The sequence below is a fragment of the Xenopus tropicalis genome, chromosome 7 (assembly GCF_000004195.4).
Source record: "Xenopus tropicalis strain Nigerian chromosome 7, UCB_Xtro_10.0, whole genome shotgun sequence".
In the NCBI taxonomy this organism is placed as follows: domain Eukaryota; kingdom Metazoa; phylum Chordata; class Amphibia; order Anura; family Pipidae; genus Xenopus; species Xenopus tropicalis.
In genome coordinates, this window is record NC_030683.2 from 42,508,885 (window position 1) to 42,536,420 (window position 27,536).

Sequence of the window (27,536 nt, forward strand, 5' to 3'; positions counted from 1 at the left end):
GCATCTTCAGAGGAAACATAATGTGCAGCAACTTCTAGCCTATTTCTTTGTTAAACTCAGGGTGCAAGCACATGAAGAAGCTTTTAGGAGAGTAGGGAGGATTTCAGACCTGTGTTTATCCGCAGTAGCCTAAGGGTAATAACCTACGAATAGATTAGTTGCCCACGATAGATCTCTGCTGCCGCTGGCGACTAATCTCTCTGAAGTTTCCTCCTGCAGCGCTGCGTAGGCCTTTCCACCAGTGATTTCCTTTGTTGCCAGTGGAGAGGCATTTCAGGGATATTAGTCATGTGTGGTAGCAGATATCTATTGTGGCCGACTAATCTATCTGTGGTAGGAGCTACCATACCACTTGCCTGCTAGTTTGACATATGTCCAAGTCAGCATTGTAAGTATACCCTAAAGTTTAGTATATACAGCTGTTTTGGCACTGTGAAATACAGTTAGATATTGCTAAATAATCATACCATCAGCAATTGGCATATCATACATGTGACCAAATCAAATACAGTGATCAGACTGATCCAGCAGTCCCTATCATGTATGACCAGTTTTAGTGGACATTGTTAACAGATAATGCCCTACACGAGACAATCAGTATGGAACCTCTTACTAAGCTGTGCTTTCTTATTGGGATTGGTTATTTAATCGATAAGCACATTTAGGCCATCTTGTTACTTCTTGGAGTTTATTGTTTAAATAAATAATAGTTGCAGCTCCATAAAAAAATGACACCCTAAGACCAAATTTCATGTTACCAACTGTATGCCTTTAAGAAAGGAAAAATAAAGACCCCTAAAAGATTTTCCTCCCCTATATACAGATTACATTTATGATCTGTTCCTTTTTCTTTTCCATCCTCCCCTCTTTACACTCCGTTCCTGTGCCTTTCCCAATTCCTTTTTGTGATGTGTTTGTTTTATTGGAGCCTGGGGTGTTCTTTTGATCAACTCAATCTCTCTCTGGCACTTGAGCCCTGATTGGCTAAAGGGTTTAGAGGGAAAATCTTTAATTAAGTAGATAATCTCTTCTTAGCAAGTTTGCAGCTCCATTTCTCTACCCCCTTGGCTCTCACTTGGGATCTTTTACCAGGCCAGACTCAACACTTTGAAAGGAAAAATTTTGTCAGTAGCGTCTCAGGGTATTCCAATTTTGGATTATGTTTTACACTGGATCCTTTTGGTTCATCGTCTTTATACTTCCAGCAATTCAGTTTTGCCACTCTTGGTAAGTATTGGTGGGTCTGGTGGGGTGAAATAGGATATTATAATGAATCCCATGGTGACATAATGCAAATCAAGCAACCCTATGCAATAGTTACATTGGAAACAAATATATATATATATATAGGTATTGGAACTAAAACTGATTGCAAACTCTAAAGGGGAAGAGAATCCACATGGAGTTTCTCAATATGTTAAAAAGCAAAGAATTGGAACTACATAAAGTACTGAATTTAAAAATAAAGTATGTTGTTAAGCATAATCCTCCAATTGCGTGGTATATCTTGTTAACAATAGGAATGGCCATTCTGTCTTAGAATAATGTAAATGGCTACATGCATTTAATGGACAGTCCATTGTTACACATACACTGATTTTTTTGAAGAAATACTATTTTAGCATTGAAGTCTACATGACTGACTGGCTCTGACAGTTTGGCAGCAGCGCAGCTTTAAAGAATGAACGCTTGTGGCTAGTAATATAGAATAACGTTATTTTGGCTATGAGAAATGATTTTTAATTTGATTTTGTCTTTTAAAGCTTGAATACACATACAATGTAGTATTTGCCTTAATTCTTATTTGCTCAAAAAGTTTTGCAATATGTTAATAGTGAAGATATATTCTGAGTCTTGTGATATTACTGCTGATTTATATTTTATTATGAAATATATTTTGCATTGTACAACATGTCATGCTTAGGCACACACAATGCTTCATTCTTAGTTCAGAATATAAAGTAGGAGCTGACAGACTACAAAACTGAAATTGACTTTAGAAGCAGGAAAGAATTGACCAGGCAAAATGTAGATATTTTGCTGCTTTTTTTTAATTATGCCTATATGTTAGTTTTTACATAACAGATATGTATATTAAAAGAAACTGCAACATATAATGTGCTGCCTGCATAACATTTTTGGGTGCAACTGTTTTCTATCTTAATACTAAATTAGATATATTTACCTTCTAATTCATAGAACATATTATATACAGTACTGTATGTATGTATGTATATCTTTATTTATAAAGCGCTACTTATGTACGCAGTGCTGTACAGTAGAATTCATTAATACAGACAGGGGGTTAAAGATAATGGATAAATACAGAGTACAACAATAAATACAAATAAATACAAGGTGCAGTTGCAATAAGAGTCAGAAACACAAGATGAAGGAGGTCCCTGCCCCGTAGAGCTTACAATCTACTAAGATCACTTTGAGTTTTTATTGGGTCCATACAAACCAATTAAAAAACAAAGTCTATGCCTAAAGGATCTACATTATCCCAGATATCCCAGAATATTCCAATTCTTATGCCATAGAAAAAATGACATGGAAGGGCTGAGTACAAATGTCACAAGACTGGTGTAAAAAACATGTGTTGTAGTATTTAAAGGCAGAGAAACCAGCTGACAGGTTATGGCATATTCCAGTAAAAAATGCTATTTAATACAAAAAGATTTACAAGGCAAGAATTATCTTTTACTCTTATTAGTTATCACTGGATGCTGCCAGGCAACATTGTGTGAGATTTGCACCAATAATTAATAAGATTAGCTAATAGTAAGGGGAATGGCATCATAAGGTGCAATACATTTCTGTAACTGTTTATTCCTTTTTCTTTGTTCTGTTGGCCCAATCATTTCTTGTGATCCATAGTTGACAGATTAAGAAGACATGCAAATTGTCAATCATGCCTTGATTTAGCTTTCATAAAGGAATCTTGCCAACTCCCTCTTACCGTATCTGTCTATATTTTCTTCTGCCAGTATTCAGTCATGCTCAACAGCAGCCTCAAAAGCTACAGTGTTATGTGTACATAATGTAATGCATGCAGCACGAGTATCATATATTGGTATAGGATCCTTTTTCTGGAAACCCATTATACAGAAAGCTCAGAATTACGGGAATGCCACCTCCAATAGACACCATTTTAAATAAATTATTCACATTTTTTAAAACAGTACCTTGTACTCGATCCCAACTAAGATATAATCAATCTATTTATCTGTATCTATCTTTGTGTGTATATGTGCCTAATTTTTAAGTATATCTTTATCTATCCTCTGTAAAAAAAAATACTGTTTTGTATTTTTATTGGATACAGAGCAACACACGCTCATTAGTTATTGGTGTTATGTAACAATGAAGGCTGTTGTTGCTGACTTTGGTAGAAATAGAAAAACAAATCAACTCAACCAAGTTCACTAAGAATTGAATATTCAAAACTGGGGGTTTAAAAGCCTTGAGGCTTTATTTGCTGCTTTGGATTAAGAAACTGCAACATCTCAGCCACTAACAAGATGCTGAAGTGTATAATGTGAAACATGTGATAATACAAATTAAACAGAAGGTAGTGCGCAATGAAATTAAAGGCAGTCAGTTCTTTATCTGTCTGCTGGAATCATCTTTTGCAATCCAATTCTTAGGGCTTAGAATGATGTGACCCAGTAATAATGGTGACCGCCACATGCCATGTCCTTTGACTCCGAATTCCAAGAATGTATTATCAGTATGGAATGTCAGTAGCATGACTTTACATTCTGCAACATATATTTGCTATTTAAGCACTCAGCTACTTGCATCATCTATCTATCTATCTATCTATCTATCTATCTATCTATCTATCTATCTATCATCTATCTATCTATCTATCATCTATCTATCTATCTATCTATCATCTATCTATCTATCATCTATCTATCTATCTATCATCTATCTATCTATCTATCTATCATCTATCTATCTATCTATCTATCTATCTATCATCTATCTATCTATCTATCTATCTATCTATCTATCTATCTATATATCATCTATCTATCTATCTATCTATCTATCATCTATCTATCTATCATCTATCTATCTATCTATCTATCTATCTATCTATCTATCTATCTATCTATCTATCTATCTATCATCTATCTATCTATCATCTATCTATCTATCTATCATCTATCTATCTATCTATCTATCTATCTATCATCTATCTATCTATCTATCTATCTATCTATCTATCTATATATCATCTATCTATCTATCTATCTATCTATCTATCTATCTATCTGCTTATCCATTTTGTTTAACCTAGAACTGGCTGCATATTGATTAATTCCCAGTAAATGACTTTCTATTTGCATCATCTCTAATACTGACTGTATTAGTATACATGTTTCAGTCACAATGCTTGCATAATACGATTTCTGTTAGAAAGCCATAGCTGGTCCTAACATGCCAGAGTATTGCATCTCCCACTTGTTACAGCTCTATACAGGTATGAAATCCATTTTCCAGAAGCCCATTATTTAGAAAGCACCAAATTATGGGGCGGTCATCTCCCATAGACTTAATTTTAATTAAATAATTTATATTTTTGTAACTGGAGGAAAAACAATGTTTCAAATTATAGACAAATTTCTTATTCAGGAAAACCCCAGGTCCCAAGCATTCTTGGGAATTACTCCATGCTCTAATAAGCATTCAAGAGAAGAAATATTGTGCTAAGAGATCCTATAACAAAGTTGCAGTTGTAGAGCTTTTGAAAATGTTGTAGGTCTTGGTAGTTGTTAAGCCATATTATTGATAATTTTTTATAATTATTTATTGTTTTAACAATTTTTAACAATACAAGAAAAAAGGGGAACACTGCACTAACCATTCAGAAAGAAAGACCCTAAAAAAAACTTCTACTAGTGAATATTATTCAAATGAAGTCAACTATATTATTATATTTGCAATTAAATAGAAACACATAAATCAAAGAAATGTAATTTGTGCAAGTAAATGCCAACATAAAAGAGGGGACCCCACACAGATTCACACAAACAGTTACCTTTCAAAGTACAGGTATCTGGGGTTTTCCAGATAAGGGGTCTTTCTGTAATTTGGATCACCATACCTTAAGTCTAGTAAAAAATAATTGAAATGGTAAATAAACCCCATAAGATTGTTTTGCCTCAGAGAAAATTAAATCATTGAAATCAGGAAATGTAAAATTATTTGCTTAAAAATGGCAGATGGCTTTCTGTAATTTAGAGCTTTATGGATAATGGGTTTCTGGGTAATGGATCCTATACCTGTATTAGTATGGCATTCCAACATTTCAAGCCTTTTTTCCACCATATTATAATCCACAAACAATCCAAATACATAGGGATATGGGATCCCAATACATATGGGATGATAATCAGTTCTGTTTTTTATTGGCCAGTCTATTTTTTGTAACAAACATACATGTAAGGCATCTCCTTGTGTCACAATTAGAGCAACCCACTCTTAAAGTGATAGTAGGCGCATAATGATCTCCCTTTAATTTGCTTGGCATTAGAGTTTTTGCTTTTTTAAAAATCTCCGGGGCCTTGGCTTCCATGGTCCAAGATGGATACCGATCACTCAGAAATATATTTGTGTTTATTAATAATTTGGTGCATATCTATGATAGGGAATAACCTGTCTCATGAAAATTGCCATTTTAGTATTACTCTAACATTGATTCACTAGTCTTTGGCCATTAGATATCTTAAAGTGGCCATACATGGGCTAATAAAAGCTGCAACATTCGGCCAGATGTTTATTGGGCAGGTTTAAAAATCTCGTTGGGACTAGGAGCACATTAGCGCTTTGCTGCAGCCTCCATCCCAGCAATGTGATCTTATAGTTTGGCCCGAGGGCCAATGATCGGTTTAATCCATTCTTATGGACCTTTCTGTCCATACTACTATAAATCAGTGCAATTACCCCTTTTCTGGAAAAATTGACAAGGAAAATTGGTGAGCTATCTAGCATATGGTCAATGCTTCTCCCGTGCATATACTTGTTAACTGCTATATCCTTATATAAGAGCCTCAAGTGTCAGGTCATAAAAAATCCACCTATTATGTGTATTGGAAGTAATAATTTATTAAATGGCTACTACCCCAAATTCATGGTCTCTATTCATATACAAGAACTGAGCATTCATTGTGACCCATACATATGCATTTTGGTATTGTCTTTAATGCTTTGTATACAATCTAAGGTTTTACACACATCTATGCAGGTGAATGCCAGTTACATTAGATAGCTTAGCAGTCAAATATTCAACACCTCAAATTATTGGTCCTGTGGTGGGTATATTACAGACTGCTGCAATTTAGGGTTCACTGGTATTTTAATCTTTCATATGTTAGAATAAATTCCAGAAGTGCAGCTTGTTGCATATGTCAAGAAAATATCTCAAGGGAGTTTAACCTACTTTCGGTTGTCTCTCAGGACTAGCAAGCTACCTGTTACTACAGGTATGGAACTTATTATCCAGAATGCTTGGGACCTGGGATTTTCCGGATAAGGGATCTTTCCGTAATTTGGATCTCCATACCTTAAGTCTACTAAAAAACATTTTAACATTAATCAAACCCAATAGAATTGTTTTGCCTTCAATAAGGATTAATTATATCTTGGATAGGATTAAGTACAAGGAACTGTTTTATTATTACATAGAAAAAAGAAAATTATTTACAGAAATTTAAATTATTGCTGGCCTTCCCATAATTTGGAGCTTTCTAGATAACGGGTTTCCAGATAACGGATCCCATACCTGTACAAAGGAGATAAAATGCTGACCACATAAATTATTGACCACTGTGTCAGTATTACACAATTATGGTCCTAAAACATTCCAGCCTTTGCTGTAGAGTCCAGGACCCTTGTAGCTTTTTTTAATTTTATTTCAAATATAAATGTATATTCTACAGGACAAACCATTTTGGGGGGGTCAATGTATATCAAATTCTAACGTTTAAAAAGATTAGCACCGGTGCATAAGAAGTGCCAGTTGCTTATAAATGCAATTGACAAACTATAGTTATCTTTCACCCACAGTCTTTTTTACAAGAGCCAGAATGAAAAAAATGCCCATATGAATTGTATAACATGTTCTTGGAGAAAAATGTCACAAGCCAGCACTTGCAGGGTTTAACTGGGCAGGCAGGACACCTGGAAAAAACGCAGCGGGCCCCTGACACCCCAGTCCGACACTGAGCACTTCAAATAAAACTTGTTAGTTCCTGGCACCCAAGTTTCTTTAAGTAAACATATGAACGCTTTTTAGGCAACTGATAATGCTATAAATATGTAACAATTTCTGATTTGGCAAAAGCCTTTTTGGGTCAATGTAATATTGTGTTCTAATATGCTAGTCTGTCCTAGGCTTTGAAATCTATATTTTAGGGACCCATTTGGGGTAATGTAATAAAAGGCATTAATTGTGTCCTGGAGCAGTAACCTATAGCAGCCAATCAGCAGGTAAACATTTCTTGTCACTTTTTTAATAGCAAACATTTTATTGGTTGCTATGGGTTACTGCTCCTGGGCAAATGTAGATCCTTCTATTAAATATGAGGGTTTAAATCAAAGCAATATTTTTTTACATGACCACATCATTGATGTACTGTATATCTGACATGCACAACATTTTGTGCCATAATATCTTAATCTTAATGTTGGCATACTTAAATTGATAGAATCAATTAATATATAGTAGACTTTTTTGTGTTTGCGATCAGTGTTTTTCTGATTTTCATTCAACAGTCTGCTCTCACTTGGCTCTCACTATGGCTAACAAAGATGTTTGAGCTGCCTGTATCTTCCCAAGAGCCAGTGACTGTACCTGAAGACTTAAAGGCAGCTAGCTTAATGAGCAAGGGCCTTACATTTACTAATGTGAATGGCCCCATAGTGGGCTATTGATTACAATACCAGAAAATTCCCCAGAGCAATTAAACACTACTTGAAAGTCACCCCTTTTGACTGTAGCCTAAGGTCCCCTCATCCGACAGATAAGCCAAAAGCATGCAGTGGTTATCCTTTTAGTATGTGTTAAATCAACTTTTCTATTTTAAATATTATAAATACTATGTATTCATTCTTACAAAGTGTGGTTAGATATGTAATTGGGCAGCTGAGAACAGGATATCACACAGTAGGGGACTGACCATTGACCAAGAGTGTGTGTTTTTTTTAACCACTTATGCTAAGAAAGGGATTTTTGATCACAAACTGTGCTAATGTGTTTGCACAGTCTTGGATTGCCTTGTAGGAATTGTGTTAATGAGAAAGGAGATGAAACAAAAGACACATGGAGATTGGGAATAGATGGAGACAGAGAATTTATCTTTCTTTGGAAGGAAAGCTTCAATTGGAAGCTACTTAGCAAATATTCTGCTAATCTTATTGTGAAGGCTCTTTAAAATATATTTTCAAAAATGGCATGCAAAATGCTGATCACCACAATATTTCCAGGAAAAGAATAACTGTAATCAAAATTCCTTGAAAATGCAGCAGCCTTTTAATAGTGTATAGGAATCATGATGCCTTGGACACAGCACAGGGAGCCTTAATCAGTTACATGTATGTTATTATTATTATATTGATTAATTAAGTCTATATTCTGTCTCTTTACTTGCTATCGCTATATAATATAAATGGAAGAGCTGCGAGTCTTTCTGGGTGTTTTAATTGCCATAACTTCCCCTGGCAATCACTATGGTCAACCATACCCCTTAATTATACATTTTCTGTATTTAAACTTTTGGTATAAATAATTGGTCTTTGCCATTTTAACTGAGTTGACTTAAAATTGCAAGCTTAATAAGGATTGTTCAAATTACTTCTACAAGCTAAGGGTCAAACCTAGTAAGTTAAGATACCTTATGGTATGGGCAGCACAGTGGCTAAATTGGTAGCACTTCTGCCTTGCAGTGCCAGGTCCCTGACTTCAATCACAGCCTGAGCACTATCCGCAAGGAGTTTGTATGTTCTCTATCCCCATGTCGATGTGTGTTTTCTCCCACACTCCAAAAAACATACAGACAGATTAATTGGCTTCTGAATCAACTGCCCATAGTGTGTGGCTGTGATAGGGACCTTAGATTGTAAGCTCCTCTGGGGCAGGGACTGATGTAAAATCTCTGCAAAGCCCTGCAGAAATCTGTCAGCACTGCTCTGTGTGCCTGCGCTGAAAACTACAGTATCCACCTCAGTGCTGGCACACACAGCAGAGCAGAATACACCTGCTTTCCCATTTTACAGGTGGACCTACATTTCACTCCACCCCGTGTGCCTTCACTGAGATGGATACTGTAGTTTCAGTGCAGGCACACAGAGAAGCGTAGGGATGCAGATCTGTTTCTCTCAGCCTGATGGAAAAATGCAGGGCTGAGGAACGCGTATCTACACTTTGTGTGCCCTTGCCCTTAGCCTTAAGGTGGCCATACATGTTCAGATTTTAGTCTTCTTCCAACGAATGTCCATATATCAATGTATGTTTAAATGCAACAATTTAAAACAAACATTCAGACTGAAATTGTAGGATAAAGTACTAAAAATAAAAAATCTGAGGATATTCTGAACATGAAAATAGTTGGCAGACACCAATCGTATGAAAGTGGCTTCCTGGAAATGCATTGTAGGTTCCCCAAGGATATCGCCAAATACACAATACATTCTAACCTGTCTGATTGACTAAACACACGGTCCAAAAACCATACAAAGCTATTCTTCATATGATTATATCGGTACACGTATAGCCAGCTTTATAGAACTGGCATGCTATACATTCAGCTTAACCCTTTCAATATTTGTAAAAAATTTCTGTTTAGAAAGTTGTATTTTTTGTATACAAAACCAAAATATATTTTAAATAGAGATTTTTTTTCACACAGTCCAGATAATATTCTTAAGACATTTATTCACTTTTAAACACAATTTTAACCAAAATGTACAACAAAATGAGCAAAATGCATCATAACTCTCATCTGTTTGAGGCTTATTCTCATAACAATGATATTTGATTTAAGTTTTATACTCTAATCCAAAACATCCAATATGCAGAATCTGGCACAGGCCACATCTTGGTAAGGATGTTTGTAACAAACAATGCTGTTGTGTTCTGACCCCTGTTTGCAGTAACTCTAGCTTATAGAATGGAAGCAGACACTTAGATCATAAGATCATTGAAATTCTTCTGTGCAGACTTTTCAAGGGTCAAAGAGTCAAAACCAGGAAACGTCCCTGGGAATTAGGAACAGTTGGCTCTTAGGATTACGCAAGAAATCATGGCCTAATGGTTATCGTGTTACAGTTATCAGCGGTACCCTATCAAATAAGTGTGACAACAAAAAATAAAGTCCATTTTAAATACAGTTCACCAAATAATCAAGGTAACCCTAGTAGATTGCTAGGTAACAGTTGTTTTTCCACCTATTTTTTTACTAAACATTTTAACGTAGCAAATTAATTATTACTGGAGTTAGTTCATGAAGTGGCAGTAAAGTACAACATGGTACAGAATCTTGGATTTTGTTTCTAAACAGATATATACACAAATATACATATACGATATTCATTCTGTACGTTGTAATCCAAAAGCCGAGTTGGCTGTTGTCTACAGATCTTTGCAATCAAGGCCAGCTAAAGGGTTTGATTTGTATAACCGATATATTTGTGTATGTGGAGCAAAGGTCTTTAGTCTCATCAAAGCTATTCTTCACTTTAACATAGTTCAATTACAGATTAGAAAGTATTCCTATTAACACTAGAGGCCACCATAAAGATTTTTAGTGTCCCAGGTGTGCTTGTGTATAATGTTAATAGGATTATGCTAATGTTAACTGGTCACCAGCCGCACTGTTTTTACACATGCTCTTTATCCCCTTTTGTCCTATGTTATCACAGATTACCTCTTCAAATAAATCCCTTTAGTATCTTGTTAGATGTCCCCAGCCAAATGCTTTCTTTAACCAAATCCGTGTCTGCCTTTTCCCACACCAAATATATTTGGTTTGAAGTGGTCGCATAAAGCGCTCCGTAAATTGCCTTTCAATGGAACCAGAAACGAAATCGTGTACAATTATGCAAGTCCCTAGTGCAAGTTCCTCCTTCTGCCAACACCAGCTTTCTGCAATGGCTCCATGGAAATGGTAACCTAGTAACGTGGAAAATGCGCAAAGTGTTTTCCTTGGGAAAACCGATCGACTCTAGGAAAGCAATTATGTCAACTAATTTCCATGCAGATTTTGCTTGGGAAGATAATTAAGAGGAAGTTGATTACATTCAGATATTTTCCTGAATATTTATCTTGTTGATATACTATTCTAGGTGGCTTCCTGAGTGGCATACACCTATTAAACATTAAACTTTAAATGTATTTGGTATCCAACCTCATACTCTCCAGAAAAAAAGGTTTTATAGCTTTCAAGTGTGGCCTGTATTTGGTGGGGGTTATATAAAATTGACACAACTTGTGTGTTCACTCCAAATGATTCTATACATCCGTAGAAGTGCATTTGGGAGTTTATTTTGCAATGGAATGGAATGGAGTGGTTTTTTTTTTTCAAGAATATAAAATGTAAACAAAGTTGTAGATATTAAAAAAGGTATAACAGCCCTTACTGTATTACAAAAGAGATAACAGTGCAACACCATGTTACACTTAGCCTTTAGTCAGGGCTCTAGTGAGAAACAGGGAAGCTTTTAAGCCCCAGTTAATTAAGATATCCCTTCTTTTGGAGGATTTAATTTTTTTTAACCCAACGTAACTATGTAACTATAAGGGCTAGTACAGACGAACATTTTGCCCCAGCAGTGGCTTTCTCCTGAATTCCACCACAAGGCAACACAGGGTGAAACGCAGCCCTTTCGTGCTGTACTCACACAAGCACATTTAAGTGCCGAATGCAGATGGGACGCAGGGGAACACAAGAAGGATCCACCACAGGGAAACACAGGAACAGATGCTTTTGATTATAAGCCCTTAATGTATGTAGCCTGTAAAAAGTCCATTATTCTGAAGGTCAAATTTCAACTAGAAACAATGTTAGGTTACAAGTTGTGCTGGAAACAAGGGCTTATGGCACACCTATACACTTCTAACTACGCTAAGGTAAGTTTGCACTAGCCTTTAGGCCAGGGATCCCCAACCTTTCTTACTCATGAGCCACAGTCAAATGTAAAAAGACTTGGAGAGCAACACAAGCACCATAAAAGTTCATGGAGGTGCCAAATAAGGGCTAAGATTGGCTATTAGGTAGCCTGCATGCACACTATCAGCTTACAGGGGCTTTATTTGGTAGTAAATCTTGTTTTTATTCAACCAAAACTTGCCACCAAGTCAGGAATTAAAAAATAACTACCTGGTTTGGGGGCACTGAGAGCAACATCCAAGGGGTTGGTGATCACCATGTTGCCCCTGAGCCACTAGTTGGGGATCACTGCTTTAGGCAGAAAAGAAAGGCAAGGAACCTATATATATTCTTCAGAAGTCACACCCACACACTTGTTACAGGTAATAATGATCTTTGAGTTTGATACTGTTGGCAATGGAATATAGACACAACTTTATGTCTATGACTTATAGTTGCCCAATCTTATAACTAGTCCATTGGAGAAATTTGCTCTGACACTGCTAATATAGGTTTTGACATATACATAAACCTCCTGACCCCAACAACATGGCTTTCCCTCATGTCTGTGCATTTGTTACATATACTTGTACACAAAATTGTATGAAATAACATTAAAATTACTAGTGTAACCCAATGACTGATTTCCTTTTCTGTATCTTGTAAAAGGTCATCTGAACACAAAAAAAATTATTATTCTAATTATACTCAGAGTGATCCTTTTGTAATCACATTTACATAAATTTTTGGTGATTTTGGAAATATTAGCTTTTATAGATTTCAAATAGCAGATGTTTGGTTTAAAAATTCTTTCTAAAAATCAGATAATTAGCAAACGTAGGGTTAACTGACTATACAGGAAGTGCACAGGCAGTTAGGGTTGCTGACCTTAAGCTAGTATAATCAGTGTAAAACTGAAAATATCCCAGAAACCACTAAAAACAAAAAATGAATTTAAACTGCAAAATAAAATTGCTCAGAGGAGTAGGTTTATTATTTTGGGGGGGTTTAGATTCCCTTTAAATATTAAAAAGAAAAAAAAAGGTATGACGTTCAACATTTCATTGTCATTCTTCATTAGTAATTCCCTCCCTAAATATATGAATATACTTCATCTTGTTTAATGGAATGATCCGTTGACAGGACTGAAATGTTAGGAATGCCCTGAGCAGTGAAGCTACATTTGTTCTCATCTTTGATGATTTTTGTCTGTCTCTTGCAGGTCAGTGAACAATTTTCTCATGACTGGTCCCAAGGTAAGAAACATCCGTTTAAATGCTAGCTATCTCTGCTTAATAAGGGGAAGGGGTGCATGTTTGTTATTAGGGTTTCATTATTAAGAGATTTTAAAGAAAAAAGCTGCACTTGCTTACAACAATTTAACAGTTGATGAAATGAACAAAACAATTCAGCAGTGCCGGAGTTCATCACAAGGTGGGGGGCATTAACAAACGCTCGATTTATTCAAGCCTTGAGTTTTTTGTGGAAAAAAAAACCATGTTTCCTCAAAACCACAACAAATCTGAATGCAAAAATGCATCTAAAACCTGTTGGGATAATGCAGAAGTCAATGGCAGATGTCCCTTTTACAACTGGAAGATCTTTCATTGCTTTGTGGTTTTATAGGTTTTTGGGGTTTATGACGCTGGCTTTTATGTGACAATACAGAAAAGTTGCGATTTTCATGTGTCAAAATGAAAAAGTTGCACTTGTCCTGTTATTTTCCTGCATCTCTTCAGATATTTTGACAAATGACTGACATTTGTGGAAATGAGCTTAGACATGGTTTTTAAAAAAAAAACTATAAAATCACGAAAATTTGTTATTACATGGCCACCTTGAACTCAGGGACAGAGAAAAGTGTGGGTGTAAGGGCCAAAGACAAGCAGAACAGGTTTCTTCTGTCTGCTCTGTTTGCATTTCACCTACTGAAAGTGTTTAGTAGCCTGGTAACATTCCACAAAACCCTTATAATGCTCAATTGACTGTTATGCGTCAAAAGTAAATCAGATGTTTGAGAAGGTTTCTCATTAAAATAAAGAAAGAAACAGGTGGTTTGAGAAACTTCAAAGGATTACTTTATTTTCAATAAGTTGGAAGTGCCAGCTGCTTTTTAAATATTTGTTGCTTCTCCTCCTTAACCATTCGGAACTCTTTTTAGGCTTTAGGCGTGATCTCCATCCAGAAAAGGGCATTGGTGCAAGTTAATGCCACATGTGAAACTATGAAAATAAAACAAAATAGTAAGGTGTAGTGTACTTTTAGATGCACTCAGTTACTAACCTTTGGGAAGTTGGCTGCCATACTTGGACCGAGCAAGTGAGTTGATACAGGCAGGGTTCAACTCACAGTATGCATGGAACTGCCACAATCAAAAGGGACAGTTGGAGCTGAAAGTCTGAAAAGATTGCACAAATGTCTATAGTCTAGAGTGAAAGTTTGAACGGTGAGAAATTTGAGGAGAAATGATAAAGTGAATTAGCAGGAGAATGGTGCATCAGTGCAAATATAAAAGTAGTTGGTGGTCACACAAAGGGGCATTCTGGCACACTCAACATATCTACCAAAAAATGTGTCATTATCACCGTGTTGGGAAAGGCTGAGAAATTATTTTTAGTTCATTTATATGGATAGTATGAATAAAGGACATCAGGGATGCAAGTAGCCTAAGGTAGCAGAGAAGGTAAACCTGAGAACCTGAGATGCTCATATCTATAAAAAGAACTGGATGTTGCTTGTTAGCTTTACAATCATATTTTTCGGTGTATTTTGGGTAAATGTATTGGCATTAGTTATTCTGGACAGACCGGCCTATTTATCTTAATGTTTCTCTTTATTCATACATGACAGGGAACAGCGCTTATTCCTCTTAACCTATAACCTGAACCTATAAACAGTGCCCTCTGGTGGGAAAATTGCCATGGAAAATGCTTGCTTGGCTTACCATTTTTTTAGGCTTATCCAATAGGCCAGATACTATGGACTTAAGCTACACACATGACCTGCCAAATTGCCATAGATAATGTTAACTAGTTCAGGGACTGAACTGTGCTCACCACTACATTTTAAACCATTAGGTGGGGTGTGACCAAAAAATTCACACAGACAAAGACAAAAGGTCCTCTACATTCACCCATTATTCTAAAAAAAAGCCCTTCCCTTTAAACAAAACAGGGATTGTTTGCCCATATATTGCAATAGATTCCATCTGGCCAGCTAAGTCATCCCCAGTCTGGCCAGTCCTACAATCACTTTCATCTGATTTGTTAAGAATTCTACTGCTTTATTATGCATTTTACACAGGGACAAGTTTTACATGCAATTTGCTGACCAATCAGAACTCTGTGAAAGTACTGCCCACCCACAACAAGGGATGGTACAGTGGGATTCATTGACCAACCTAATTTTCTTACCCTTACCTTTGTGTCCTACCCTTTAATGAAATACTTGTCCTAACCTGGTAAAAAACTAATTGAAATTAATATAGCCCTGGATATTATAGTTGTCCAAGAAATCATCCAATCACTTTTAAAGGCATTAATAGAATCTGCCATCACAACATTACCCAGCAGGGCGTTTAACAACCTCACTGCCCTCACTGTGAAGAACCAAGACTTGTGAGAATATGGTAGAAAGTGTAGTTTGCATTGCCTGTGTCATATCTATGAATATGGCCCAAAGTGTTATTCTATAAGGTAATGACAATTCTATCCACAGATGTACTGTAAAAGCAAAAAACACAGATTTTTTTATATTCCAGGCCTACCTTATTTACTCAGGCAGTGTGGCTGCTGGAGCACAGAGTGGTATTGAGGAGTGCAAATACCAGTTTGCCTGGGATAGGTGGAACTGTCCTGAAAGGACCCTTCAACTCTCCAGTCATAGCGGGCTTCGAAGTGGTAAGAGACACTTGAAAACAACACAGTCTGATGATGCATTTAATTTACAGTGTTAGATTGTATCTAGTGTTACGTGTACTACATATCTTATTCTACTACAACCTAGTAAACCCTTTCTCAAGAATATTGGCCAAAAGGGAAAAACAAAGCAGTCTAACTAGATGATTGGCTGACACAAAGCTGATGTTTTCTCCAGTAATGTAATACTTTGTCAGCGACAGAGGGTAAGGTGGGATGTATGTGCACAAGCAACAAGGAAGTCACTGGTGATGTTACAAATAATCTGGTTGGGCACAGATCAACCAAAGTCAGTGACTCAATATGAAAGACCAGGTTGGCACAGGCATACAACTGGGCTGTTATTCTGTAACAGTAAATCAGATTAGTATAGGCTGGCCATCCATGATTGTGTAGGCAAATTACATAATATAAACCACAGGTTAAAAATACAGGATCCCAATCCAATTTAAAATCATCCACAGACTTCACCCGACACCCTAACGTTTATACCTCATGGGAACCGGAGATTCATCTCGTTGCCCCAAGTGTGGCACCCTGAAGGCCGACTATCTCCATCTAATATGGCTATGCATGCAAGTATACCATGTCTGGGAGCAGGTCCTACGCTATATTCAGAATCCAACATTACTCCCTAAAATACTTACGCCCAAGGTATGCTTATTTGGGTTTGTGGATGATATATTTTTTGAGTGTATCCTCCTCCAATGGATGGCCCATCCAGGGCCGGAACTAGGGGTAGGGAGAAGAGGCAGCTGCCTAGGGCGCAACAACTAGGGGGCGCCAGGCAGGAGCCTCTCTTGCCTACCCCTAGTCTGTGCACTCCATTTTCATTGCCTCCGCCGCTTGTGATTACTCGGCGGGGGCAATGAACTATCGCTTCACAACCCCCCCCCCGCGAACTGCGCATGCGAGGCCAAAACCGGGGGGGGGGGGTGTTTGCGTTAGCACATGTGCAGGGGCGAGGTGGCCGACCGGGTTGCCTAGGGCGCCCAGTCGGCTCGGCCCGCCCCTGGCCCCATCCTCCCCCAACACTTACCAGGTGGCTCAACCTACTCAGAGCCCTTCTCCCACTGATACAACAAGCATACATGGCAACAGGTGTTCCCCCCAAATATGGCAAGGTATGGGAAGAATGGGTTGAGGCTACAGACTAATATTATATTGACACCCCTCTGAGAATATGACCCAGAAACCCCAAGTCCCCCCCTATTTTCTAGCAGGCAGTTGAACACCAATCCAAATAGGGTGTCTCAGACACAGGAATGAAATACATTTGTAGAACCAATGCTGTACTGTTTATTGTTGGTGTAATGTTATAAATGCAAAATAAAAACCTGTAAAATAATGCAGTATCCCTCTATATCTGCCATGTTACTGTGAGTAAATCCCCTCAACTGTTCATTGGTGCAGAGATTAAAATTTGCCTATATTCTGCAGCGCAACAATTCACAAATGTTTATTGACTGACACACTCGTGTGGCCAGGCCCGGACTGAGATTCGAAATAGGCCCTGGCATTTCAAGTACACAAAGGCCCAAACAGCCTCCCACCAGCCCACTGAATAGTGACTGTCTATTGCATCTTACAGCAGCCCCTCTGGCATTTGCCAGAATCCACAGATTGCCAGTCCAAGCCTGTTTGTGGCTAAACAAAGGCAATTCACCAGCTCAACAGCATTAGAAAACCTTACGTATTGCAAAACATTATAGTTACATACGGTTGAAAAAAAGACCAAAGTCCATCAAGTTGAATCCTTCCAAGTAAACCCAGCACCCACAACCCATACTTACCAATCTATACACTCACATACAGACCCATACTGACCTATCTATACACTCACATACAGACCCATACTGACCTATCTATATACTCACATACAGACCCATACTGACCTATCTATCCACTCACATACAGACCCATACTGACCTATCTATCCACTCACATACAGACCCATACTGACCTATCTATACACTCACATACAGACCCACACTGACCTATCTATCCACTCACATACAGACCCATACTGACCTATCTATCCACTCACATACAGACCCATACTGACCTATCTATCCACTCACATACAGACCCATACTGACCTATCTATACACTCACATACAGACCCATACTGACCTATCTATATACTCACATACAGACCCATACTGACCTATCTATCCACTCACATACAGACCCATACTGACCTATCTATCCACTCACATACAGACCCATACTGACCTATCTATACACTCACATACAGACCCACACTGACCTATCTATCCACTCACATACAGACCCATACTGACCTATCTATCCACTCACATACAGACCCATACTGACCTATCTATCCACTCACATACAGACCCATACTGACCTATCTATCCACTCACATACAGACCCATACTGACCTATCTATCCACTCACATACAGACCCATACTGACCTATCTATCCACTCACATACAGACCCATACTGACCTATCTATCCACTCACATACAGACCCATACTGACCTATCTATACACTCACATACATAAACTATATATACAGACATTAATACTAACTGTAGATATTAGTATCACAATAGCCTTGGATATTCTGCTTGTTTAAGAACTCATCCAAGCCCCTCTTAAAGGCATTAACAGAATTTTCCATCACAACATCACTAGGAAGGGCATTCCCCAACCTCACTGCCCTCACCGTGAAATAACAATTATGCTGCTTCAAATGAAAGTTCTGTTCCTCTAATCTAAAGAGGCGGCCTCTGGTGCCCTGATTGTTTATGTTTTTAAAATATCCCTTATCTGCCAATAATCGCCTCTAATGTTCTTGTACAGACAAATTATGCCCCTTCACAATCAACCCCCACCTTGACAGTCTTACCTCTTCCATCCCCTTTACCAGTTTAGTTGCACGTCTCTGCACTCTCTCCAGCTCATTAATATCCTTCTTAAGGACTGGAGCCCAAAACTGCACTGCATACTCAAGGTGAGGCCTTACCAGGAACCTATAAAGGGGCAAAATTATGTTTTCATCCCTTGAGTCAATGCCCTTTTTTATACAAGACAGCACTTTATCTGCTTTAGTAGCCCCAGAATGACACTGCCTGGAATTAGACAACTTGTTATCTACAAAAACCCCCAGATCCTTCTCCATTAAGTATACCCCCAACAAACTACCATTTAGTGTATAACTTGCGTTTATATTATTTCTACCAAAATGCATAACTTTGCACTTTTCAACATTGAACCTCATTTTCCAGTTTGCTGCCCAGTTTTCCAATTTTGTTAAATCGCTCTGCAAAGTGGCAGCATCCTGCATGGAACTTATTTATATATTATTTATATAATAGTATCGTCAGCAAAAATCGAACCAGTACTAACTATGTATCACCTCCAGGTCATTAATTAACAAGTTAAAAGGCAAAGGACCCAGGACTGACCCCTGCGGTACTCCACTTACAACACTGGTCCAATTAGAAAATGTTCCGTTTGCTACTACTCTCTGTAATCTATCCTTCAGCCAGTTCTCTATCAAAGTACAAATATTATGTTCTATGCAAATATTCCTCAATTTTACCATTAACTTTCTGTGAGGTACTGTATCAAACGCTTTAGCAAAGTCCAAGTAGATGACATTCACTGCCATTCCAGCATTGTGGTTCCTGATTACCTCCTTATAAAAGGCAATTAAATTAGTCGGGAAAGATCTGTTACGCATAACACAAACTTATAGTATTGTGACTTGCAATATATTCAAGAACCCTATCCCTTATTACCCCTCCTACCACTGATGCACCCCTTTTCCAAAATATAAGACCCAAAATCCCATTTTTGTTGATGTGAATTCGACAGTATTCACACTGATTACATTCATGTTCCTGCAGGTGTGAACACAGTTTCCAGAAACATTGTAGAAAATCAACCCACAAGGAATTAATCAAATTTATAGATTATTGATTGATAATTGTGGTAATACATAGTAAAGCTAATTTTAGATGGTTTTGAATTGGCTATTCCAAGTAAATAATACATAAATAATTAAGTAAATAATTCCCATACTGCTGGACTTGAGTCACTAAAAGGTACCTGGAATGTATTAAGTATGTTGTTGTCAGTGACCCACACAATAATAAAATAAATAAAAATAAAAGATGAAAATTTCCAATACCACTCATTATAAATAATATATGGTTTCATAATATATGGTATCGGTTTTCTCATTTTCCTATTTAATAATCATACCTACCTAATTAACCATGAAATTCAATCTTTTTTTTTTTCCTTCACATTTTCTCTCCTTATTGGGAGTGAACGTTTGTAGCTTGTTGTTTTGTTAGCAAAAATCAGTCCTACAAAGTGAACTTTCCATATCGGTAACTTGTTTTTAGTTTGCAAGGATTCCACAGTTTAGACACCACACTAAATTTACAAGAAAACCCAAATACACTCCAAGTAGACCACCTTGTTCCCATTCTTAAATGAGGTTAAAGCCTCAACTTCCAAGTATGCTCTTTTCCAGACTCGAACCTCCATTCCACAGGAATCTCTACTGCAGGCAGCAGCCTCTATGACACTGGACCTACTTCCCCAGTCTGGAGCACTAATTTCAACCGGATCCTCTTCTCTAAACTGGAATCCCATTTCAACAAGACCTTCTTGTCCCGTCTCCAGATCCCATTTCCACAGAGTCACACCATGCAGTCTGCAACCTCCCTTTCTCCAGGATTCCTTTCTCCAGGTTAGAGTTCTCCTTTTCGTAGGACCACATTCCCAAAATATAATCCTGTACCTCGCAGTTTCAGATATACAGTGTATAAGGGAATAATGTACCTGAGTATTTCTGAAGTATTACAACAATTTGCTGGTTGCAGGTTTTGTTCTCCAGGTCCCAAATCACCTCAGACCTGACCCTTTTTACCTAAAACATATTGGAATGTATTATCAGTGGGTTTTATGCAAACAGGCAAAAAATGGCAAATCAGGGTTCATCAAAGTCTTTATTTGTTCCAATCACTTTGTAATAATCTAGTCCTGCTTAGTAGCTTATTGTTTATTAAGAGTTTTCATACTGAAATCCCACATTAAAGAATATCATTTTACTTAACTAATAAATATATATATACTGTGTATTGCATTCAAAGGCCATAAGAAGATTATGGAATTTGCTCCAAAGTAAATAGTAAAACTATGAATCACTTATTGGGTTCAAAAATGGTTTTGATGCAATTTTAGAATGCTGATGATCCAGGGAGCAAAGGAAACCCTATACTTACTGCCTGGTCAGGGTATGTGTTAGATACAGGACTCCTTTGCACCACTGTGGCACAATTAGTAGAGAGAGAATCGGCACATGGTTCTAACAATATGAGTGCAAGTTGGTGCAAGCATTTTATTATGTGTGTATCTGTGCTCATTTTTGCATCTACCACCATGCCCAGCAATTGTCCTGATTCCATGAATCTGTTTGTGATTTTTACATAAGAAACCTTACCAATGAGAGATATGTTTAAAAAGATAATTAAATGGGGGCCATGCTGCTGTATTAGTGGCCTTCAGTGGAATCTTCTATTGTCCAGATGGGACATATATGTCAACTGTAAGTCCTTAAGTCAGACACTTTCCTGCTTGCCATTATTCTTTGCAATCATGTCCTGTAGCATAGTATCTATCCTGTAGTATATTTTCTGGATTCACTTTTGTGACATAATGTTGTATTTCTGATTCTCTACAAATTCCAACGATGACAGTGGTCCTATGAAAATGAAAACTCTGTTGTTTAAAGATGGAGCATTGAATGGTTATACTGGTGCAGATCTGTAGTATGGATTTCTCTTTTTGCCTCTGAAATTCTTATTTAAAATAACTGTGAAATGTACACTCATACACAATGCCACCAAGTTAAAACAACATGCGCTTTCCTGCCAAGACTCTTCTAGTCTCCTTACTTTCAGCAGAAACCATAGTTCCAATATCTAAATATTTCACTAAACCTGCCCTTAAAGAGGTAATTTCTAGTCTTTGACTATTTTCACTATACACACACATGGCTATGTTGCCCTTATCTGACTAACTGGCTCATCACGAGAGCTTCCCATTCAATCATGACCTGCGCTGTCTGCTATTGTGATTGTTGTTGCACAATGAAAAATGTAGTAATGATGCACTGCCCCAATCTTGGTTCATTTATTTAGCATTCTAATTAGCTTGAAGAGTTAAGGTCCATTAGATCAATTTGGCAGCTTATCTGCCCATGTATGGGCACCCCCCACAGGCCTCCCCGACCGGCATCTGTCCTGAAATTGGCAGATTTGCCTATGCCCACCATTTAGGACCAAACAATCAAATTAGCCTGATATTGCCCATCCATAGGTGGGCATATCGGGAGAAGATCTGCTTGCTTGGCAACCTCACCAAATGAGCAGATCTTACAGTGTAGGGCCACCTTTAGTCAACCAGAAACATATTTATCACAATTAAACAAAGGCCTAGAATACTAGGAAAAAAGAAAAATTGCATTTGAGAGGGCATTGGAATAGATAGGAGTTAGTGAGCCACCCAGCAAACTTTTTAAGGGTCTCTAAAACACTCTGCTTAGTACCAGGCTCCCTATACTGTAGGTCCTGCCCAGTAGTTGGGGTCAGCTTTGTTATTACGCCCTTGCCAAAGGGAAACCGTTGACTTCCATTATCATGTTTTTAATTGTCAATTATTTAAGACACTGGTTTGAATAAGAACATTTTCTGAAAAACAATTTCATAATTATGGACTTTAACGTCTTTTTGTTTTATTACAGCAAATCGGGAAACAGCTTTTGTCCATGCAATCAGCTCCGCTGGGGTCATGTACACCCTAACAAGGAACTGCAGCCTTGGAGACTTTGACAATTGTGGCTGTGATGATTCCAGGAATGGACAGCTTGGTAAGTAATATCATCTCTTCACACAGTAGGTCTTTCCAGTCACCACGGAATAAATGTCTACAGGATCATTGTTTAGAAAATGGTGCACTTAGAATATTTTGGGCTGACCTACTGCCATCCAATAGATAATGATCATATCCATACTGAGAACAGATTCCAGGTGATTCATATAGAAAGCACAATAGTATATTGGAAATTTCAAGGAATATTAACCACTATTTCTGACCAGGCATAGGTACTCCTATACAATTGTGGATGCCTAAGGCAGGATGTGTAAATTTTGCAACTATATTTCCAGTTGGAGCTCCACTTGTAGCCATGAATTCACTCTGTAAGTTGGTTATTTTCTAAACATGATCCTCTATTATGCAAATAGATGAAATCTAGGCAAACATATATTTCATTAAACATGATTTTTACTGATTAGCTTGTTCGTTTTGTTTCTTCTTTACAGGAGGACAAGGATGGCTCTGGGGTGGCTGTAGTGACAACGTGGGTTTTGGAGAAACTATTTCCAAGCAGTTTGTGGATGCACTGGAAACTGGACAAGACGCCAGGGCTGCCATGAATCTACATAACAATGAAGCAGGAAGAAAGGTATAATGCTTTTATTTGGCACTATTGACAAAATGTGTTCGACCGCTTTGAGCAGTTATCCTGTTTTACAGTGGCAGCACTGAGCTCTACTATATCTCCCAATTTTGAATCACCAGTCAGAATTGCAAGGTGTGAATAATACTCTGGGCAACTCTTTTCCATGCTGGAACAAATCATTCTAGCATGGGAAAGAACTTTGTAAACTTGACCTTTAGCTTCAGCAATATCAAGAAGAACAAGTAGGCATTCATCCCAAATCTCACTCTAATTAAGTGAGATATCATTTACAAGAGAAAAAAACATTATCATCTAATATCACGATAACTGGCATCCAAGCTGGGCTTCCCAAGCTATTGGTTTAGGGCAACCTAGGGGCCGGCTTTACCGTTGTTTGGAAACACGCTGAGGTTCAAATTAGTGTCCATAGTGGTAAATCATTCTCTAGTTGGATTTGTGGTTTTATGGAGTCGTATGTGTGTTCCAGTTTGCATCGCTTACGGCACTTGGCACTGGAGCTTGTAGATGTGCACTAAGGTTAAGTAACATTGAAACATATAATATTAATAGAAAAATGTTTCGAACTAGTCTAGTACATACTGTATATAGGTTTTATGCAACCAAGCTTAAAAAATTATAGGAAACTTAATATTTCCATTATCTACGCACCATATAGTCTTTTTGGGTAGGAAAGTTTATTGTAAATCTGACAGGACAGATGTTCAAATGGGTGTCTTGGTTCCAACACTGCAGTAGTGACTGCCTACAATTGGAAACATAAGATAAAAGAATCATTATACAAATAATAAAATAATAATATTTTAAACTTCATATAGAACATTCTTTTCAGTTCACGTAGATGAATTTTAGAGCTTCAAACGTTCTGCTATCTGAATACCTGTATTGATAAAGGAATCTCTCATATATATATATATATATATATATATATATATATATATATATATATATATATATACAGTATATACAGTATATATATATATATATATAAAATTCTGCTTTCCTTTACTAGTAGTATCAACTGTTAAGCTTGGATGAGGTCAAGTAAGCTATGGGTGGGTGCACTTAAAAATGCTAGGTGTTATTATTTTTTTATAATGAAACCAAAATTATATGTTTGTTGTTTATACATTCATTTCTTGTTCACATTTAGGCAGTGAAAAGTACCATGAAAAGAACCTGCAAATGTCATGGTGTATCGGGAAGTTGTACCACGCAGACCTGTTGGCTTCAGCTGCCAGAATTCAGAGAGGTGGGCAATTATTTGAAAGAGAAATACAGTAAAGCTCTTAAAGTAGATCTTTTCCATGGAGCAGGCAACAGTGCTGCCAGCAGAGGAGCCATTGCTGAAACTTTCAGATCAATTTCAAAAAAAGAATTAGTACATCTTGAAGATTCCCCAGACTACTGCCTAGAGAACAAGACTTTGGGACTTCTGGGTACAGAGGGCAGGGAATGCCTTAAAAGGGGTAAAGCTCTCAGCAAGTGGGAGAAGAGAAGCTGCAGGCGTCTTTGTGGTGACTGTGGGTTAGCGGTCGAGGAACGAAGAGCAGATATGGTATCCAGCTGCAACTGTAAATTTCATTGGTGCTGTGCAGTGAAATGTGAGCAGTGCAGGAAAAGCGTCACCAAGTACTTCTGTGTCAAAAAAGAAAAACGTGAGAGGAGCGGAGGAGGCATTCCCCGCAAGAAGGAATCCAAGCTTAAGAAAAAACTCTAGGCTCTTTATAAGAACTTTTTGTTTTTGAAATCATAGTGCACATATGTGGACAAAACAGCTTCATCAATCCAGCTAGTGAAAGAAAGAAAATGTGATTATCTTAGAGTAGGAGTTTAGAGAATGCGTTGTATGACAATGGGGGTTTCAATAGCTTGGGTTTAGCTTGTACATTCATCTGTATGATAAGTATTTCCAATGCCATTTTTTAATAATTACTTCCAAACAGGGCTGTTAAATATCCTTGCCAGATAAATGCATATCAGCTAGTAGTTGGTTGGAGGGAATTTGACCAAACTGGAGAAAACAATTGTGCCTTTAAAATAGCATCATCCCAATGTGGCATATTACAAATGATTTGTAAGGCAAAAGCATTTAAAGGCAAAGAGTATTGCATGTGTTTCCTGAAACTTTTTAAACCTGTACATTGTAGATTCACTTGATAAACTGACCATAGGGCTCGCTAGATTCTCTTTGATCTATGCCCAGCCAGGGCTTAGTGGCATAGATAAGAGAGCCCATTGGGTACTAAAAGGTTAACATTCTACTCAGGATTCTGCTATAACGTCCATAAAATTCTTCTACTTTTACAGCACAATGGAACCCAGTAGCTAACGACTGCCACAGGCATACTATAAGTACAGAACTCCCTTGCTCCTTGTACTCATAGGCACACTCCAGTCTGAAAGACTTGCAGGTTATTAGGGGGATGTCCACATGCCACCCACAGCCCACCCCTCATGAATACACCTCTGCTGAATGCAGGTAACACTGTATTGTATCTTTACCCTTAGGGGCACATTTACTAATCCACAAATCTGAATCCAAAAAATTTGGATTGGAAACGAACATTTTGCGACTTTTTTGTATTTTTTTCGTCGCCATTACAACTTTTTCGCAGCCGTTACGACTTGCGTGAATTGTCGCGACTTTTTCGTAGCCGTTACAATTTGCTCGTATATTGTTGCAACTTTTTCGTATTGAGCGCTCGTAAACGGCGGGCAAACTTTTCAGACTTAGCATGATTTTGGAAGCCTCCCATAGGACTCAATGGCACTCTGCAGCTCCAACCTGGCCCAAGAAAAGTCTCCCATAGGGCTCAATGGCACTCTGCAGCTCCAACCCGGCCCAAGGGAAGTCTCCCATAGGGCTCAATGGCACCCTGCAGCTCCAACCTGGCCCAAGGAAAGTCTCCCATAGGGCTCAGTGGCACTCTGCAGCTCCAACCCGGCCCAAGGAAAGTCTCCCATAGGGCTCAATGGCACTCTGCAGCTCCAACCTCGCCCAAGGAATGTCTCCCATAGGGCTCAATGGCACTCTGCAGCTCCAACCCGGCCCAAGGAAAGTCTCCCATAGGGCTCAATGGCACTCTGCAGCTCCAACCTCGCCCAAGGAAAGTCACTGATACTGAAGCTTGAATGAATCCGAAACTTTCGTACTCGGCGTGACGGCTACAAAAAAGTTGCGACAATTTGCGCAAGTCATAACGCTACGAAAAAGTTGCGACAATTTACGAAAAAGTTGTAACGCTACAAAAAAGTTGCGTCAATTTATGAAAAAGTCGTAACGGCTAAGAAAAACTTGCGTCAATTTACGAAAAAAAATCGCAAAATACCGATCATTACGAAAAAAAACGCATTCGGATGCTTTTCGGACGTTCGTGGATTAGTATATGTGCCCCGTAGGGTTGCCACTGTTCCATGTTAGGAAGACCTGCCTGGATAAAGTTAAGGGTGGGGGGATTATGTTACATTTAGTGGGTGGATTCGTGATGTCAGGGGATAATATTATGACTATCATTCAAAAAAGTCCTGTTCAAATTTCCTAAAGAAAACGTGACTGTTCAGGTCAAAACCGGACAGGTGGCAACCCAAGTTATGCTCCATTTTAAATAAATAAAATGGCACTCTGCACCCTACCCCATATATGAGATCTGTATGGTAGGCCATAAGCCAAACTCCAATAGAAAAAAAAAAACATGTAGTAACATTAAAAAACAAAACACGTAAATAATTTTAATACTATTATGTTGCCATTGATATTGTAACAGTTGCCATGTCACAGCTATAAACCTTCTAATTTAAAAAACAACAAATACACAACCTTCAACATTTTTCCCAGCCAAATAAAGTCTTCAATATATGAAAACAATAGTTAATTGATTTGGCACTGAGAAACCCACTCAGACTGCTCTGTAATTACAAATATACTTTTAAT

At 37.8% G+C, this 27,536-nt stretch overlaps 1 protein-coding gene across 2 annotated transcripts; it reads left to right on the forward strand.

Moving 5' to 3' along the window:
- Nucleotides 1-1,032: 1,032 nt before the first annotated feature.
- wnt8b (Wnt family member 8B) lies at nt 1,033-26,177 on the forward strand. 2 transcript variants are annotated; one of them, XM_002936348.5, is made up of 7 exons: nt 1,033-1,227; nt 13,381-13,414; nt 15,919-16,057; nt 20,591-20,809; nt 22,865-22,990; nt 23,445-23,587; nt 24,756-26,177. In XM_002936348.5, the coding sequence occupies exons 1-7, from the start codon at nt 1,160-1,162 to the stop codon at nt 25,320-25,322; spliced, it is 1,296 nt and encodes a 431-aa protein (XP_002936394.1). In that variant the 5' UTR covers nt 1,033-1,159; the 3' UTR covers nt 25,323-26,177. The 2 variants fall into 2 exon arrangements, with proteins under 2 accessions (XP_002936394.1, XP_004915998.1); XM_004915941.4 differs by lacking the exon at nt 20,591-20,809.
- The last annotated feature ends 1,359 nt before the right edge of the window (nt 26,178-27,536 follow it).